The sequence below is a fragment of the Procambarus clarkii genome, chromosome 5 (genome assembly GCF_040958095.1).
Source record: "Procambarus clarkii isolate CNS0578487 chromosome 5, FALCON_Pclarkii_2.0, whole genome shotgun sequence".
Taxonomy (NCBI): Eukaryota; Metazoa; Arthropoda; class Malacostraca; order Decapoda; family Cambaridae; genus Procambarus; species Procambarus clarkii.
In genome coordinates, this window is record NC_091154.1 from 5,344,139 (window position 1) to 5,363,502 (window position 19,364).

At 41.5% G+C, this 19,364-nt stretch overlaps 1 protein-coding gene across 1 annotated transcript in view; it reads left to right on the forward strand.

The window, feature by feature from the left end:
• LOC138372949 (general transcription factor 3C polypeptide 4-like) overlaps nt 1–16,514 on the forward strand; it is a 40,258-nt gene extending 23,744 nt beyond the window's left edge. The window contains exons 9-13 of the mRNA XM_069338838.1: nt 6,655–6,808; nt 10,010–10,186; nt 12,603–12,702; nt 14,141–14,236; nt 15,762–16,514. Of these exons, the coding sequence (XP_069194939.1) occupies nt 6,655–6,808; nt 10,010–10,186; nt 12,603–12,702; nt 14,141–14,236; nt 15,762–15,919 (685 nt within the window). The 3' untranslated portion in view covers nt 15,920–16,514. The remainder of the gene's footprint in view (nt 1–6,654; nt 6,809–10,009; nt 10,187–12,602; nt 12,703–14,140; nt 14,237–15,761) is intronic.
• The last annotated feature ends 2,850 nt before the right edge of the window (nt 16,515–19,364 follow it).

Consider the following 19,364-nt stretch of genomic DNA (forward strand, 5'->3'; position numbering starts at 1 on the left):
CACGCTTTCTATGTATCTGTTGATTAGGGTAGGCCATGGCAGGCCAAAGTAGCTCAAGGCAGGGCAAGGGCAGGCCAAGGTTAGGGCAAGGGTAGGCCATGACAGAGCAATGGGTTGGCCAAGGTAGGGCAAGAGTAGGGTAGGGCAGAGCAAAGGGAAGGGCAAGGGTAGGCCATGGCAGAGCAAACAGTAGACCAAGGTAGGGCAAGAGTAGGGCAGGGCAGAGCAAAGGGTAGGGTAGGGCAGGGCAAAGGGTAGGGCAAGGTAGGGCAAGGCAGGGCAAGGGTAGTCCAGGGCAGGCCAAAGTAGGGCAAGGCAGGGCAAGGGTAGTCCAGGGCCAGCCAAGGTAGAGCAAGGCAGGGCAAGGCAAGAGTAGGGCAGGGCAGGGCAAGAGTAGGGCATGGCAGGGCAAGAGTAGGGCATGGCAGGGCAAGAGTAGAGCATGGCAGGGCAAGAGTAGGGCATGGCAGGGCAAGAGTAGGGCATGACAGGGCAAGAGTAGGGCATGGCAGGGCAAGAGTAGAGCATGGCAGGGCAAGAGTAGGGCATGGCAGGGCAAGAGTAGGGCATGGCAGGGCAAGAGTAGGGCATGGCAGGGCAAGAGTAGAGCATGGCAGGGCAAGAGTAGGGCATGGCAGGGCAAGAGTAGGGCATGGCAGGGCAAGAGTAGGGCATGGCAGGGCAAGAGTAGGGCATGGCAGGGCAAGAGTAGAGCATGGCAGGGCAAGAGTAGGGCATGACAGGGCAAGAGTAGGGCATGGCAGGGCAAGAGTAGAGCATGGCAGGGCAAGAGTAGGGCATGGCAGGGCAAGAGTAGGGCATGGCAGGACAAGAGTAGGGCATGGCAGGGCAAGAGTAGGGCATGGCAGGGCAAGAGTAGGGCATGGCAGGGCAAGAGTAGGGCATGGCAGGGCAAGAGTAGGGCATGGCAGGGCAAGAGTAGGGCATGGCAGGGCAGGAATATTAATCATGATACAACTGCTACTCTCTTACACTGCTGATGGAAGTTTCAACTACTGTACTAATAATCACACCTCTGATTATTGTCTATGGATAATTACTCAGATTAACTGCATTAGTTATGATAGTGTCAAGCAGAGTTCTGGAAGTGGCTCAATGCAGAAAAGCTGATGAAAATGTATATATTCCGTCTTGCATTGTATAAAAGTATGGCCACGTCTGTAGTAGAAAATAAATTAGGTGCAAAAATTGCATGCAGACAATGTCTTGGCAGCCGTAGAGGTAGAGCTTTAAGTAAAAAGTTGATCTCCTGGTAGACCAATTCCTTATAAAGCTCTGTAAGGATCTCTTGAGATGCCTAACACTCAATTTGAAATTTGAGCTCTTTAAGATCTTAGAGGCACGATGGAAAGTATGAAAAATAGGGGACCTTTAACAAGGCATTGGCTTCCTGTCCTTGTCGAAGTCACTAGAGTTGGTGGCCCCTTAGGTAAATTCAGGCAAATAAAGCTGGCAAAACATTACATTAGTAATGGACCCCTAACCCATCCTGTGGTTGGTAGTAGAGTGGACCCCCCATACCCATACTATGGATGGTAGTGGACTGGACTCCATACCCATCCTGTGGGCGGTACTAAACCCCATACTCATCCTGTGGGCGATTAGTAAGCAAGGCCGTACTACCTGTACTAAAATGTACTACCTGAAGGGAAGACTACCCTTCAGGGCTTAGTTATGGAAGTGAAGAGAATCCTCAGTCAGTGCCACATTGTACATTGGAGTAGTACTTTTTCGACCTGAAGAAGTCTTCCAGTACTGAACTAAAGCCAGAAGAAAAAAGTGTCACTTCCCTTCTGGTAACTGTGTTTCCAGCTGGCCGAGAAGAGGAAAGGACCTGATTCTGCATCCAGAAAATGTCGGAGGAACGAAACGAATGACATAAGAAAGTTGAAGTGTGCTGGGACAACAGAAGATCTTGTTGGCCCAGGCCAGAAGAATGGTATAATTGGGAGAACCTATTGCTATCTCTTATGGAATATTGTTCACTCCCTCGCATTCCCTATCAAGGCAAACTTGCTTGCAGAGCTGGTAAAATTTACCAGTGTTTCTAGGTCCTATTCTACCTATATAGAATCAGCAAAGGGCTTAAAATCCTGAGACCAATTCAAAGCACTCAAGCAGCACTCCTTCGAAGGGAGACGAGGGAAGTAGAGAGCGATGTCTCATAACATACATATGGAAACTACCAGTACTAACGGCTCATGTCCCAAGCCCGCACAATTTCAACATACTGGAGTGAGAGAGGGTGGCAAATTTCAAATATGTCCAGTCAAAAGTTGTTGTGCCACATGTACAATTAGAAACTAGAGTAAACACCTGAGACCTATGACTTGTCAGTTTCCTGCTAACAACTATTAGAAATGGCTATCATCATACTTCATAGGATGAAGCAGGTATCAATGTTGGCAGAAGATTAGTGGAAGGTTTCAAGAGGAAGCTTGATAAGCTTCTGCTGAACTTGCCAGATTAGCTTGATTATGGGGTTACAAAGGGCTACAAAGACTTTGTAGCCTTTGGGCTACGAAGACAAAGAGCCTTATAAACCAGGCAATTACCAGGGAAGATTGGCTATGGACCAGGCTACAGGAGTAGAACAACTCTCAAAATTGTCAACAGGTAATCCTCTCCCAGATGTGAGAAGAAGAACTGAACCCCTGGGTGGAGGTATCAAACTCAAACTTGAAAGGTGAGTACAGCACTGACCAAACCCGAAGGAAGATTCCTTCACCAAAGAACCATGAAGAACACTAAATCCCATGAAGGATCAAAAGAGAATCAGGCAGCCACCACCATCAAGTCCTGTGGTCAGTTACCCTCATCCTCGCTGGTATAATAAATGGCCAATTATATTACTGTATTTAAATTCGTCCTAGAGCTACATCTCAACCAACTTAGAGAAGTACCAGACACTTGGGAAGGGAAAACAGTTTACCCAAGCAAAGAATAGGTAAGCTGAAAGGTTCGAGATGGTATCTTCAACACTGAGCACAATGTATCAATCATACAATGTATGTATGTGATGTAACTATATAACCTGAGCTTGTAAAAGCACCTTCAGTGATTAAGTGCTTAATTGCACACTAGTTTCTTTATCAGCTACCTCACCCTGTCAGGGTAAATGAGACAAATGTATGTGAATGCATGTATGTGTGTATATATGTATGTGTATGTGTGTGTGTGTATGTATATGTATGGGTATAAAGCAAATATGGAAGCTGATCAGAATTACATTTCACCTTTGTGAATGTACATTAATGACACTATGTAAAAGACACATCTAATACTTTATGTAGGGCGTACGTAAATCTGTGTATCTTTGTATTTACGTATGTAGGTTAGCTTAGCATTTTAAAAGCACCGAATCACCTTCTGTGGTTGAGTGTTCAATAAACCCTTGAACTGTATGTTTAACACTTCTCTATCCCTGTCCATGGAGGACAGAAGAAAATGTATATATGCTGGTTAGCATTGTAAATGTGTGGCCACGTCTGTGGTAGAAAATAATAAAAAAAAAAAAAAAAAAATAAATAAAAAAAAAAAAAAAAAAAAAAAAAACTGAGCACAATCTCAGTGTGGGGAGGACTTCAGACATTCACCCTTTAGTTTCAGCTAAATTGATAGCTGCACAGACTCTAAACAAGGGAGGTTTAGGAGCTACCAATAGAAGAAGCTGGAAATCCAGCCACCATAGGGCACCCAGCACGTAAAAATTGTCAAACAGTACAAATGGGTAAGCAGCCTATTTACAATCCACATGGCTGGGTTCACAGAACATATTCTTAATTTCCTTGTCATAAAAGAGAGCAGGCTGCACAGAGTTCATGCCAGTTTAACCACTGGACTGCGCCAACCGAGAAAACTAGGTCGGTGTGGAAACTGCGCCAACTGAGAAAACTCTTTTTAGATTTTTTTGTACCCATTCAAAATGTGTGTGAGGTTGATTGTGTATGAAATGGACTCTTAGGACCTCCAGTGAGAGGCAGCCATCTTAGAAAAAATTACCAGAATGCCATAGAGCTGCTGGCTGGGTTAGTACTGAGTGAGCAATCATGGGTGGCACACGTGCCTCTGGCTCCCAAACACCAGTCCGACGCGGTGTTGAAAGATCGCGCTCTGTCGGTGAAATTCAAACCTTATTGTTTGAAGAACATAAGGGTCATGATATTTGTGAAGCTAGGCGCAATAAGGACCTAACACAAAGGTCGGATGCAAGTGATACAGCACCTATGAGGATGATACAGTGAGCATATCCAGTTGTAGCTCTGAGCGCCACCCTTGCCCACCTATGCCATCTACAATTTATATAGATGATACGTAGCTGAATTATTTTCTGCGTTCAGTGATGATACAGTGATTTGATACATGTAGCATAGATGAACAGTGTTAGTGGCTTCCATGGTGGTGTTTTCCATAAATATTTTCAACATTAGCTGAATCTTTTCCAGACTGCCTGAATCTCTTCCAGATTGACGGACATTCTTTGTGGGTAGCTGAATCTCTTCCTGTGTGGGACCTTACAAACTGATCTTTTCAAGACTACCTTACAAATTGATCTTTTCCTATAATCGTTTCAATACTACCTTATGCTTTACAAGCTTGGCTACATACCACCTACAAGTACTAAAGCCAAGGGTGTACGTGAGTGCGTTATTTGTAAGCACACAGAACGAAGAAACAGTTAGCGAAAATGTGTCTGTACCTGGTGCAATGAGAGCGAAGTCAAGCTGTGTACCATGGGCTACTTCGTTGATTATTACTGTACTCATTTCCGACGTACTTCCGAAGAGTGTGTAATATAGCGTGTTACTGTGTAAATAGTGTGTGAAACTGTACATACTGTAATTTTAGTGAATTTTTAACAAGTAATATTGCTATAATAAACATTTATTTTCGACACATTACTGACACATGAATCACAGTTCCATGGAACATTATGAATGTTCTACCGTATACATATTGTAAAGGACACAAACGTGCATCATATCCAATAAAAAACAAATGAAACCGCATTGGAAATACATAGAACAAATAATTGAAAATAAATTTATGGCAACACGCGTTGCTGGAATGGCCCGCACGACCGTGTCTGGGAGCTTCACGCACGGGCGACCAGCCCCTGATGACGTCACAGCTCACCTTGTTCATGTCCTCACGACCAAAGTAAGTGGAATTTGGTATTTATTTTTACATAGACATGTTCAGGGGAAGGGAATTTATCATTTTACAAATAAATAATAATTTTTTTGGAACACTTGATTTCATGCGCACAGGGGAAATTTCACAATAAACTCGGCGAATCACAGTGGTTAAGTGATGAAGTTGTTCAAAGTGACAGACATCTATCTATATTCTTTTGTTCCTGCTTTGTGTATGTGGAAGGCAGCTTTAGTGTGTGTGTGATGGGAGAAGCAGAGGTTTCGGCAAGTGGTTCTCCTCCTCCCTCTCTGGCCCAGGCTTTGAGTTGGGGGCTTAGAGACTAATCCTGGACCTTCTGTGTCTGTGTGTGTGGAAGGATCTAGGTGGTCTGGTGTTTCTGAGGATGGGCCTGGTTCTCCGGGAGGGGTAGATGCTGTATTCTCCTTCTCAGTTTGAACTTACTTCCTCTGCTACACCCCAATATTCCATTGGAGGATTACCAAAACCCTGTATTTTGTTCAAATTTGCCCCCCCCCCCCTCTTTTTTTCCAAGGTTTTCCAGTACTGTTTAGCTTTAGTACAAGCCAGGCAGGACTTCTTGTTGTTCCTAGTGCAAGGTTGGGACTGAGTTTCTGATGTGTATCTTGGTTATTGTGAGTTTGGATTTGCAGCTGATTCAAGATCGTGGTATGAGATTTGAGCCTCCTTCTGGCTAGCATACAATGATTTGAGCCTCCTCCTGGCTAGCATATAATGATTTGAACCCTCCTCCTGGCTAGCATACAATGATTTGAGCCTCCTTGCTAGCATACAATTATTTGAGCCTCCTTCTGGCTAGCATACAAGGATTTGAGCCTCCTCCCTGGCTAGCATACAATGATTTAAGCCACCTCCTGGCTAGCATACAATAGTTTGAGCTGCCTCCTGGCTATTTCTGCAGGGGTGCCATAGGCACAATCAGAGAACACTGTATAAACATCAGAGGTCCACGGTTATTCAACATCTTCCCAGCAAGCATAAGAAATATTGTCGGAACAATTGTGGACATCTTCAAGAGAAAACTAGACAGTTTTCTTCAAAGAGTGCCAGACCAACCGGGCTGTGGTGGGTATGTGGGCCTGCGGGCCACTCCAAGCAACAGCCTGGTGGACCAAACTTTCACAAGTCAAGCCTGGCCTTGGGCCAGGCTTGGATAGTAGAAAAACTCCCAGAACCCCATCAAGCAGGTCAGCTAGCAAACAATGATTTGAGATGCCTCCTGGCTAGCATTCAATGATTGGAGCCGCCTCCTGGGTGGTATACAATCCCTCGTTTTGCTGGGAAAGGATTAGATATTTTGCTGTTCTCAATTTGCACTGTATAGCAAAAAGCGCTCTTGTCATTTCTGGTGCGTTAATCTACATGGCAAATTAGACATTCAAATTTTGTACAGTAATTAAAGTAGAATGGAACATAAAATTTGTTACTATGTTGTAATTGTATTTTCATTTTTGCTAGAATTACATCATGCAAGGAGGGAGTGTCACCGGTGATACCAATGCAATCCAGTGAGATCCCTGATCAACCTCTCCAGCTGCTCAAGGCAAACTACTGGCTGGCCAAGATGTCCAGGAGTGTTGGGATCACAGACGAGGCAACGCTTGCAACATTGGTAAACTGGATTCTGTGGAAGTTTCCTCACACTGACTGCAACCATTTTCTATATATATTAACCCTTACACTGCTAAGCTATGTACAGGTCTTACATCACGTTGCACCTGGAAAATAAAATGTATCGAAAGCCACGAGGATCAATAATATATTAGACTAGGAGCCACAGAGAGGGTAACCGTGGCACAGAAGCGTATCCAGCTGTTCTCGTCATTAAATGTTTCTTTGATGTCTAGGGAAGATTTCTAGGTTGGGTACGCGATTCTGGTATAGTGGAGATTTTCTCCAATATGGCCGCCAAGATGGCCGTCAGGTTCAAATCAATTAGTGTCGAGACATTGTCTATATCTTGGATAGATATAGACAATTTAAGGATAAGGAATGTATGGTCAAAGGTAGAGTCAAGTATGGTCAAAGGCAGAGTCAAGTATGGTCAAAGGCAGAGTCAAGTATGGTCAAAGGCAGAGTCAAGTATGGTCAAAGGCAGAGTCAAGTATGGTCAAAGACAGAGTCAAGTATGGTCAAAGACAGAGTCAAGTATGGTCAAAGACAGAGTCAAGTATGGTCAAAGACAGAGTCAAGTATGGTCAAAGACAGAGTCAAGTATGGTCAAAGACAGAGTCAAGTATGGTCAAAGACAGAGTCAAGTATGGTCAAAGACAGAGTCAAGTATGGTCAAAGGCAGAGTCAAGTATGGTCAAAGGCAGAGTCAAGTATGGTCAAAGGCAGAGTCAAGTATGGTCAAAGGCAGAGTCAAGTATGGTCAAAGGCAGAGTCAAATATGGTCAAAGGCAGAGTCAAATATGGTCAAAGGCAGTCAAATATGGTCAAAGGCAGAGTCAAGTATAGTTATGTATAGAGACTATTATGTTCCTTATGAAACATATAGTCTCCATACATCACCAGAGCATCACCAGAGATATACTCACAAACAACACCAAAATCATCAACAGATACAGCGACAACAGAAGACTGGACATGGGTGAGGCATTATACATCGAAGAAACCAAGTCATTTATCAATAGCCAACTAACACTAAATTACAGTCTGCCAACTTTCAGAACATGACGGAACACACAACATACTGCCCCAGCCATCATGCAAACAGGCGATTGACAAGATACAATGGGCCTGTAAGTGAGGTGCTTCACCTTCACTTCATCCCCTTCACCATGTCACCTTCACCTCATCCCCTTCACCTCATTCTTGGGTATAAATCATGCAACTAGAAAATTTGTAATCATTCGAACTCGGCTTTTGACCATGTTAACACTTGATAATGAAATGCATCTCTTGGCATCAAACCAAATAAAACTGTAAAAATGAACTTTGAAGACTTCATTTTTCGACTTCTAGCTGTTTTTCTAATTCTCGCTAGCAAGTCTAGCTGCTGGTAAAGACTTACGACTTCATCAGCAGCTAGACTTGCTTCCAGTCTAGCTGCTCATAAAGGTATATGTGAAAAGGGCTTCAACTTGATTCCATATTAATTGCGGTTACTCTGCACACCCATGATCAATGTGTCGTGACTGGACACCAAAGCCCTAGAAGAGTTAAGAGGGAACAGTGAAACCAAGGAATGCCTCTAACTGAACATCTTCAGACACAATGGCAACAAGATCAGCTATGTAAACTCAACCCAGAGCTACATCCCAGATCAAATCTCAAAAATAAGCTGGTAAATCCATTGACAAAATTGCTTTTACATTTTGTGAAAACGTAAAAGCAGTTCCTTCCACGTGTAGGATAGGGACAAGGGTTGACGGTTCCATGCTGTAACCAGTGCCTCTGAGCAAAATCTCATAGGCAGCAGGAACCTCGGCTCTTTCAGTTCCTTTTCTGCTTCAAGTCAAATACATTGGGGTCTAGAACTAGTGGAGGAGGTTTAGAAGTTCAGTGTTGCAAAGACCCAATTAGACCTGGGCCACCGACAGGAGCTAGCTGCCCCCTTGCAAGACTCGGGAGGAGACTCGCATGTACAGTATTGAGGAATGACATCTCAATATCACTCTCCAAAAAACAGAGGAGGAAGCCAAAAGTCCTTGTCAGCGAACAGGCACAAAAACACGGAAAATGCAATAAGGCCTCTGTTGTAAACAGCGCGCAAGAAGTGGGTATCAGAAGGATCAACAAATGCAATAAGGCCTCTGTTAAGCAGCAAGGCAAAAGGAGAGCATCAGAAGGATCAACAGGTCACCATGCAACATCAATCTATACATGCACATACATGGGTGAGCCATAACCTGCATTATTGGGATGGAGTTATATGTTTGTGAGACATTGAACCATAGTTATTAAGCATTAGAACCCCTGGAAGACTGGAATAAATTACCACTGGCTAGGTTTAGTAAATAGAAATGCAGTACACACTAAACACAAGTTGGATTAGTTTTTAATAAATGTGTATATAGATAGGGAGAGAGAGAGAGAGAATCATAATATATAGATTACCTTGTTATATTCCATTAGGTCTCCTGTTATCTGCAAATCTTTCATAATTGTAAGTAATTTTTTGCATAATCCTATAGTCCTATGTAATCATGTACAGTTCTGAGTAATCCAATGTAATGTTATACATCTCCAAACACATTTTTAACCATTGTTGTCATCATGTGTCGATATAACCACACCTACCATATTTTCAGCAGTTAAAGGGAGTCAGAGTTTTTCACTGCTTGTCTTCTTGCAACATTTTCATATCTTACTTCATAATTGCCCAACCACTTGGGCTGGATGGCAGAGTGATGGTTTTGCCCCATGCAGGTCGGCGTTCAATCCCCTACCGTCCATCAAGTAGTTGGGCCACCACTCCTTACCCCCCCCGTCTCATCCCAAATCCTTATCCTGACCCCTTCCCAATACTATATAGTCGTAATGGCTTGGCGCTTTCCCCCCCCCCCTGATAATTCCCTCCCTTCCCCTTCAATCAGCACATGCTCCTCACTCATCTGATCATCACAAACTTCTCACCTCTCTGATCATTACACACTCCTCACCCCTTTGATCTCACACATTCCTCTATTCGTCATCTACTGTTCGAATGAAGAGCTTTTCTCTCTCATAAGTCTTGAGCGTCATTCGTATGTGCACCTGGGACTTTGATACCGCATACAGTATAATACACAATTTGGATGAAAATAATAATAATAATAATACAAAAGGCATCTGTAGTTGACATTGACTGTCTCCAATTCTTTCACAGGATGAGGTGGAGCCCATGCTACAAACATCAATCTTAGAGCACTGGATCATGCAGATGCTCAACCGGTTCATCACAGACGATGTCTCGCAGCAGCAGAGGAGCATCTTGCTTTCGTTTTCTCTTATGTGTGAGTGGATTATGAAGAATGGAAGAGATGACAATAAAGAAATAGCTGAGGTTAGTATCAACTAGTTTTTCTTGTATTTATGGGAGGCAAAGGGTGAAGTTCCATAAAAATAAATTTCAAAGTTGATCAATTATAAGAATTATTATTTAAAATTGTTATTGGCTACAGTATTTAGCTGATACAAAACTTTGTAGTGTTACAGAATTAATCCTTGAAATGCACATATCATCTTTAAATCAACCCATGGTTTGCATATCATTTTAAGATGTCTTAGGCACTTTGCAACATTTAAACCTTTCGTAGTTTACTCAGGTTCCCCATTGGTATTTGGGAACCAGTAAACATCCGCCATCTGGAAAAGTGGCTTACTATTTTTAAGATGTTTCTCCTATGCTCAGGGCATTTTGTTTTACCTATATAGAAGGATTAAAAACTGATTTAGAATATTTGTTTTTCTTTGAACATAGAGATAATGCCCAATAAACCTTTCCCTTGCACATCCCACAGGTTAATTAAAGCTTTCATAGAACAGACCCATAGGGTGCTTCGTGATCCATTGGTCAGGGTTCACTCTGTGCACTGCTAGGTTGCCATACTCTTACTGAACTTTTCTCCACTTTGATCATCAAACTTTGCAACTAGTCTGGCCATATATTTAGAAAAAGGGGGAGAGTGGCAATTACAGTGCCACTCAACAACTTTCATATATAATAGTTCCCTTTGTGATAGTTTCAAAGCATATTCTCTTGAAGTAAATATGTCTTTAGGAGCAGGCTTCAGATGAGCTAAGGTAGGGTATCAACTCTTGCTTGCAGTTTCACCAGGCATGTTAATTATCAGTCTTTATGAACCCCTAGTCATGGTTTGAAATACAAAAAATGCTCTTAATCCCTTGCATGTGTCAAGTTAAACTTGGTTTTCACAAAATATGAACATTTATCAAATGATCTAAAATTAAAGGTCCTGTACATTTGATTTGTGAAAATGCAAATCTACAAGCAGTAGCCTAATGAATTTACAAGAGTCTGTCTTGCATAGAATATTGTGTGAAGACTGTGACTCTGTCATCATGCATTGCTCATTTATTGATAAGGGATGTTTACTTGATCTCTATTGCCACATGTTTAGAATGGTTTATCCTCTCCAATAAATAATGTATATACAGGGGGTACCTCGGTTTAAGAGTTTAATCCGTTCCTGGAGACGGCTCGTAACCCAAAAACTCGTAAACCGAAGCTAATTTTCCCATAAGAAATAATGGGAAATGAATTAATTCGTTCCTGACTACCCAAAAACCTCACTTAAACCTAAATGTTATACCTAATTCATCCAAATCTACATATCAAAAGTATGTTCAAGTTATTACTTACCCTTGTTGATGACTGCTGTTGGCATATGGAAGATGGTGAGGAGAGGCGTTACTGTTTGGAAGGGGGAGTCCCCTTCCATTATAACATCAGGCAGTAAAATAATTTCTGGAGTGACACGTTTTGCCTGCATACCACTAGGTCCTGGTTGTGGCTCACTGCTTGATTTTCTCACAACGAAACGATCCATTGAAGATTGTTTTTCCCTTCTTTGCAACACTTGTCTGTAGTAAGACATCACATTGTCATTTAAAAGGTCAATGCAACGTCCTGCTACAGCTTTATCTGGGCGAGTTTTTTCAACAAAACTTTGCAGTTCTTCCCATACTTCACACATTTTCTTAATGAGGAAGGGACATCCTCTACTGCCTCTACTCACAACTATTTTCTTAGGTTGAACCTTACCACTGGCTTTCTTGGGACCCATGGCAAGATATATAATAATAATAACAACTTTATGCTCAAATGGCCAAAAATCCAACAAAAAACTGTAAATCCTTGTGAAGAATTCAGGTGGGATAATCACTGGGCACGAGGCTCTGGTAAACTGAGGCACGATTACCTTGCCACCACATGCTAAGTCAGCCTGTACGTGTATCAACACCATATCCCGATGCAACGCTTGTGTCCCGATCCAAATTTTCCGAGCAAATCCTGCTCGTAACCCGAAAAACTCGTAACCAGGGACGTTTGTAATCCGAGGTACCACTGTATATTGGTTGACTTTCTGCCGAGTAACAAAATATTGTGTATATAATGCATTATTAAAGACTTAAATTGTGACCATACAATTTTGGCTGCTTTATTGTTGCCTCCTGATGATATTAAAGCTAGGATAACCAAAAAATGCCTAGATGGTGGTGCCTTCCAAACTTCATGTAAGTCATGTGATACTTCTGGTTAAGATTCTCATACTCCCCTCCCCCTTTCCCCATGGCACTGTAGTTGATAATGCGTGTGCTTGAGGGGTTTGGGACCCCTCAGGGACACCCCCTCTGGGACACCCCTTGGGACCATGAGTTTGAACTATATGACCTCTTGTTCTTGAATCTGCCGTTCTCATGAATTCTTCCCTGTCAATTTTGTGTGTGCACGACAGGTGTTCGCAAAAAAGCTGGGGCATGTGGACCAGGAAGTGTGTTTGGTGTGCCAGGAACCCATTCAGCTGGACTTTCTCACACATGGCAAGTGCCGCAATGGTAAGTGCCTGTTACGTTCGTGTGATATTTGTCTCGTGTAGCCTTTTTATTAGTTACATCTCTTCCGAAAGATCATTGTGGGTGGTTCGTGGAAAAAAAAATGACATAGTGGATCATTTGGGTGGATCATGTGTAAAGATAACCAGAAAGATTGCTGGAGTAGATTGTGGATAAGGATGACCTGAATGAATAATTTGATCACTGAGAAGATTATGGATAAAGATGACCTGGTGAATAATTGAGTTGGATCAAGAATAAAGAGGATCTGAAGGGTCACTGAAGTGGATCAAGGATGAAGATGGCTCCAAGGATCTTGCACCCAAAATAGAAGCTTATGAGAATAATCAACTTTTAAGAGAATTCCTTAACCATGTTATGGATATGTATTGTGTTGTCAGGGGTAGCAAACTTGTACTTCTTTGGCTTATAGAAGTTTCTGTAGGCCATTGGAATGAAACCTGTCTCTTTACTATATACAGGTAGGTGAACAGAGGCACTAGGTGAAAAGGAATCATGCCCAACTTTTTCTTGTCTTGGCCGTGGATCAAACCCAGGATTCTTGATCGTGTAATCGGCTGCATTTATGGGTTATGGGACACTTCTGATTCCAAAAAGCGGAATGACCACCACCACCAGTAAGGAGACTGACAGCTGGGTAGACAGAGCTCGGGATTCGTAGTCCTGAGGTTTCGGGGTTTGATCCCCAGTGTAGGTGGGAACAAATGGAGAGAGTTTCTTTTACTCTGATGCTCCTGTTGACCTAGCAGTAAATAGGTACCTGGGAGTTAGACAGCTGTTATGGGCTGCTTCCTGGGGACATGTAACAAAAAGGAGGCCTGGTTGAGGACCAGGCCACAGGGACACTAAGCCCCAAAATCATCTCAAGATAACCTCAAGAAGATAACCAACACTACATCGAGGATGTCACTCCGAGTTTCAAGAGTCTGTTTGTAAACATGAGCGGTGAAGGGAGCTCAGTAAGTCTCATACTGATTGGGAGGTCTTCTACCTTGGTGCTCCTTAACCCTTACACTGCTCTAATCGTGTTAGCTGACCTGGTAGCTAGATTAGTCTGAGCTCCCTCTGGCCTGTTTGGGTAGGATACCATTTGGATGACTGTAGTTTCTGGGAGGGATGTTTGTAAATTGTTGCACCTCTGGGTCTTGTATTGTACACTGTTACACATCTCTATGTGTATAATGTTGCATATCTCTGGTATTCCCCACTACACATCTCACTTCTACATCTTTCTCAGTATAATGTGGCTTTACAAGAATATAAAACTTCAAGTCTCTGTACTCTAATAAACCCAATGTACCTTCTTGTTTATAAATAAATAAATAAAGAAAGAAATAACACATTTACACTCCACATAGACAATTCAATTATGAATCCAAATATATTCACATTTCATCAAATATTTTTGCATTTTTCCCAGGCCACACACTCCCTCGTTGTTGCCGGAGTCTCCTGCTGACGAAGCCAACAATATTCTGCCCTCGGTGCAGGGTATTCACCCATAAGGATGCTGCATGTAAGACTATCATGGCCCGTTTTAACTATCAGCACTAAACATATGTTGTGTGAATTATTGTATTTATGTTATTCCCTGGATCACATATTTTGATTCTCAAATTTAAGCCAGCACAGTGTCTTAGTACATATTTACTTTTCGTCACTCCTACTTGTACTCACCTAATTGTGCTTGCGGGAGTTGAGCTCTGGCTCTTTGGTCCCGTCTCTCAACTGTCAATCAACAGGTGTACAGGTTCCTGAGCCTACTGGGCTCTATCATATCTACACTTGAAGCTGTGTATGGAGTCAGCCTCCACCACATCACTTCCTAATGAATTCCATTTGTCTACTACTCTGACACTGAAAAATTTATTTCTAACGTCTCTATGACTCATTAGAGCAGTTAATTTCCACCTGTGTCCTCTAAGATGTGTGTGTATATGTGTATGAGTGTAAAGTACAACCGCGATTCGACGCACTATATGGGACCAACCCCAGTTCGTTGCGGGGGTGGATTCGTTGCAACAGGTGATGCCTTCAGGAGGCGTTTGCGTCGGTGTTTTTTTTCTTGTACAGTACTCAATAAAAATGCATTATCATATATATTGTACCTATACTGTATATTACTACTCTACTAAAAGATACTGTGCTATAGTTTTATTTACCTTGTTGTTGTAGTATGTCCATCTTTAATTCTCATAGAGTTGTGAATACAGTACAGTAAATACTTGCAATACTATATTATGCAGTTAGCACTGTATTGATTATGTAGTTCTGCTGTATGTCGAGTACAGTACTACAATACAGTTCATAAAAGCTATTGTACTCTAAAATTACTGCACCTTTAATTTTAACACTTTAACACTATATACTTAATTTAACACTTGTTCTAAGTGTACACTCCACACACGATGTTCTAGATGTTTGCATCAGCTTTGCTGGTGCTTGCTGCTGCTGTGTTGGTTTCAGCTGCTTAATGATATTCCGGCAATTTTCCTATTCTTAATATTATGTCTATTCTTAAATCTTTCCAACCATTCTTCACTAGCTTGAAAATCTGGAATGTTTATCTTTGAACCTCAATCACATCATCTTGGATGGATTGGTGGCTGACTGGCGGGTAGGCAGGGTGGGTGGGTGGGTTTGGGCAGGCGGATGGGCGGCTATTTGGGCGGGTGGTGTGTGTGGGCGGCTATTTGGGCGGGTGGTGTGTGTGGGCGGCTATTTGGGTGGGTGGTGTGTGTGGGCGGCTATTTGGGCGGGCAGCGTGGGTGAATTTGGGCAGGCAGATGGGTGGCTGGTGATCAGCCTCCCTCTCTTTATTATCAAGGCTTTTTCAGTTTAGGTTTGCTGGTACTGTATTGAAATTTAGTTGGGAGTGTGTACCACTCAAAACCATTCATTGCCTTGAGAAGGTCTTCAGGAAAACCTTTTATTAGACACATAAATATAACATATTTTGCTGTATATATTCTGAGATTAAGATGGTGAGTGCATGTAAGTTCAAACTTTATAATTAAGAATTCTTATACTTTTTTATACAGATTTTGAGGGTACTATGAGTTCCACATGTACGTACTGTGATGGGTTCGTGGTGGACGAGCTGCGGGAGAGGCGGCAGCAGCTCCAGGCTGTGAAGAACGAAGATGAAGGTGTATCTGGTTGTTCACCGTCTGTGAAACAAACTAAGAGGAAACATTAATATACCTGATCATTTCAGCTGTCTCTCTAGTTCTTGCTGTGTACATTATCCACTCAATTGAATGACGTTTATAGGGGCTATACCCTACTTGCTAAACTCTGTGAGTTATTAAATCAGAGATCCTTAAATCAGTTAGGCACTGTACTGTATGTCTTGCTACATGTCTATTATTCTCCAGTACTTATTATCTGCCTTTGTATAATTGTTTTCTACCTAAATATTACCTATTAATATACTTGTTTGTGTACATTAATATTCCTCTCCTTCTGTTCTATCCTCACCATCCCATCGATTACAGTAATGTTCGTCTCCTGTTGTATCCTTCTCTCCATCCCACAGATTAAAATAATATTTCTCTCCTTTTCTATCCTTGTACCATTCAACTGATTACACTTTTAAAGCTGAAGAGATGCATGTTAACAAGTCCCTTAATGGTGTACTGCATTTTAGGTCACCTTAATTTTGAACATGAAAGCTCACCTTTTGTCACCAATTGCGCTCATATGCACTGTGAAACATAGTGTGTGTGACCGGGTGGTTCAGTCCCCATCACTAGTACAAATTGATGTTTCAGTAAAGAGATTTAGAATTAGAATTAGGGTTTTTATTATTCCCAGTGCAATATGTTTTGATTTTGCTGACTTGTGTTGACAAGAGGTTACCGAGTTTATAGACAGAAGAATCGATGTGTGTGTAGACGAAACTGTTTCCCTGAACTTGAAAATGTGGTAAATCACAAAAGTGCATGGACTATTTTCACGTTAATTATCCCAACATGCGGGGTCTTGCACAGGGGTCTGAAGGCTGAGTTGACAGCGCTCGAGGTTCATAGTTCTAAGGGTCCAGGTTCGATCCCCGGTGGAGGCAAAAACAAATAGGCCAATTTTCTTTCACCCAGGTGCCCCTGTTCACCTAGAAGTAAATAAGTACCTGGGAGTTAGACGGCTGCTATGGGCTGCTTCCTGGGGATGTGTGTATGGAAAAAAATTTAGTTGATTGACAGTTGAGAGGCAGGTTCAAAGAGCCAGAGCTCAACCCCCACAAGCACAACTAGGTGAGTACATGTATGAATCACATTTTTTTTATTTCATCTGTACAACACATATACCTCTTCCAAGTATTCTCTGTTTAATCTCAATGTGCATAAGGAAACAAGCCGTACCAAAATCGTTAGTACCAAATAGAATCGTTAGTTTGAAAGATTGCCCTCCCCCCTTCAATGCATTTCAAAATATCATCTTAGATAAGCATATTGAAATCTCAAAAAGTTGCAGAGACCATCAAGATAAAGAGATAAAAAAAAGCTATAACACTGAATGGACCAGATGAATGGAAAAAACGAAACCAAGCCTCTCGAATAATATGTAATATAAATTTTCTGGTATAAATCCCCTTAAGACCTAAAACTGATGTACTAACAAGCAAACTTGATGTGATCCCCAATGTACTATTCGTGAGGTCCTCGGGTAGGTTAGGTTATCCTCGGGTAGGTAGGTTAGGTTTCCTTATAGTCTTCGTGGTTGTGGTTAAGACGCTCACCTGGCTTTTCGCGAGGGCTTTGTCCTGGGTTTGTATCCTGGCCGGGAAGTATTTACTGGGGGCAAATCCTTAACTGTAGCCTCTGTTTAACTCGACAGTAAAATGGGTATCTGGTTGTTAAACAATTTTTCGTGGGGGTCGTATTCCAGGGAATATAGGAATAAGGACCTGCCCGAAATACTACAGGTACTAGTGGCTGTACTAAAATGTAACAACTCTTGTATATATAAATAAATAAAAAAAAGTCCAGGTACAGGGGTACCTCGGTTTAAGAGTTTAATCAGTTCCTAGAAACGGCTTGTTACCCAAAAACTTGTAAACCGAAGCTAATTTCCCCATGAGAAATAATGGGAAATGAATTGATCCATTCCTGACTACCCAAAAACCTCACTTCAAACTAAATTTTATACCTAATTCATCGAAATCTACACTACAAAAGTATGTTCAAGTTATTACTTACCCTTGCTGATGACTGCTGTTGGTATATGGAAGATGGTGAGGAGGAGAGGTGTTATTGTTTGGAAGGGGAGTCCCCTTCCATTATAACATCAGGCAGTGAGGACCTCACTGGTGTGCACACTCTGGCACGTTTTGCCTGCATACCACTAGGACCTGCTTGTCTTACTAAGAGTCTGTCTAAAGACACTTGTTTTTCCCTACATTTTAACACTTGTCTGGTTAATTTGTCTGGTTAATTCCGATAACGAACGAGACTCTGGCCTATTAACTAGTCGACGGATCTCCAGCAATTGGTGTCCAGTTCGCAACTTCTTCTTAGAGGGATTAGCGGCAATTCTAGCCGCACGAGATTGAGCAATAAGACATCACATTGTCATTTAAAAGGTTAATGCTACAACCTGCTACAGCTTTATCTGAGTGAGTTTTTTTCAACAAAACTTTGCAGTTCTTCCCATACTTTACACATTTTCTTAATGAAGAAGGGACATCCTCTACTGCCTCTAATCACAACTATTTTCTTAGGTTGAACCTTACCACTGGCTTTCTTGGGACCCATGGCGAGATATATAATAACAAATTTTATGCTCAAATAGCAAAAAATCCAAAAAGAAATGGTAAATCCTTGTGAAGAATTCAGGCGGGATAGTGACTGGGCACGAGGCTCTGGTAAACTGAGTGGCGATCGCCGTGCCACCACATGCTAGGTCGGCCTGTATGTGTATCAGCACCCTCGTATCCTGAGGCAACGCTCGTATCCCAATACAAATTTTCCGAGCAAATCCTGCTCGTAAGCCGAGGTACCACTGTAATTTAATAAATTATGTGACGGGGCTGAACAAGTATGATTTATAACGTATGATCAATGTTATACAAAAATTAAGAAATGTGCGAAGGGATTTACAAACTAAACTAGATCATTTAATAGGAATTTAATTAAGCATGCTAATAACCATTTGATAAAATACCTTAAATTTAGGTACGCAAATATATGAGGGAATTACTCCCTGGGTAACGCTAACAGAGATGAAATCATCAAGCCGATGGTAAACAATATATTTTATTTCTTGTATACAAACTGAAATAAACTATATAAATATTTTCTTAACTTAAATAATATCATCTTAAATTTTAATATGTCCTATTTTATTTCATATAACAAAGAACTATTTTATTAAACATAAATTTCTTTATTTATGAACAAATATTTGTTATGAAATATAGATTAACTAGAAATTTTATAATTTGTCATTTTCTATTCTTCAAAGGGGTAACATTTTTGTATTATTGTATATAGTTTTTTCCCTCCATTTTTTTTAGTAGATAATATTTAATTATTTTGTTAACAATTATGCATGCTGACCAAGATAATGACTAGACCTAGAATCAGTTCACTTAAAGATATAATCACTTGAGCACAAACTCGGGACAGGAGAGCCTCCACTAGCAA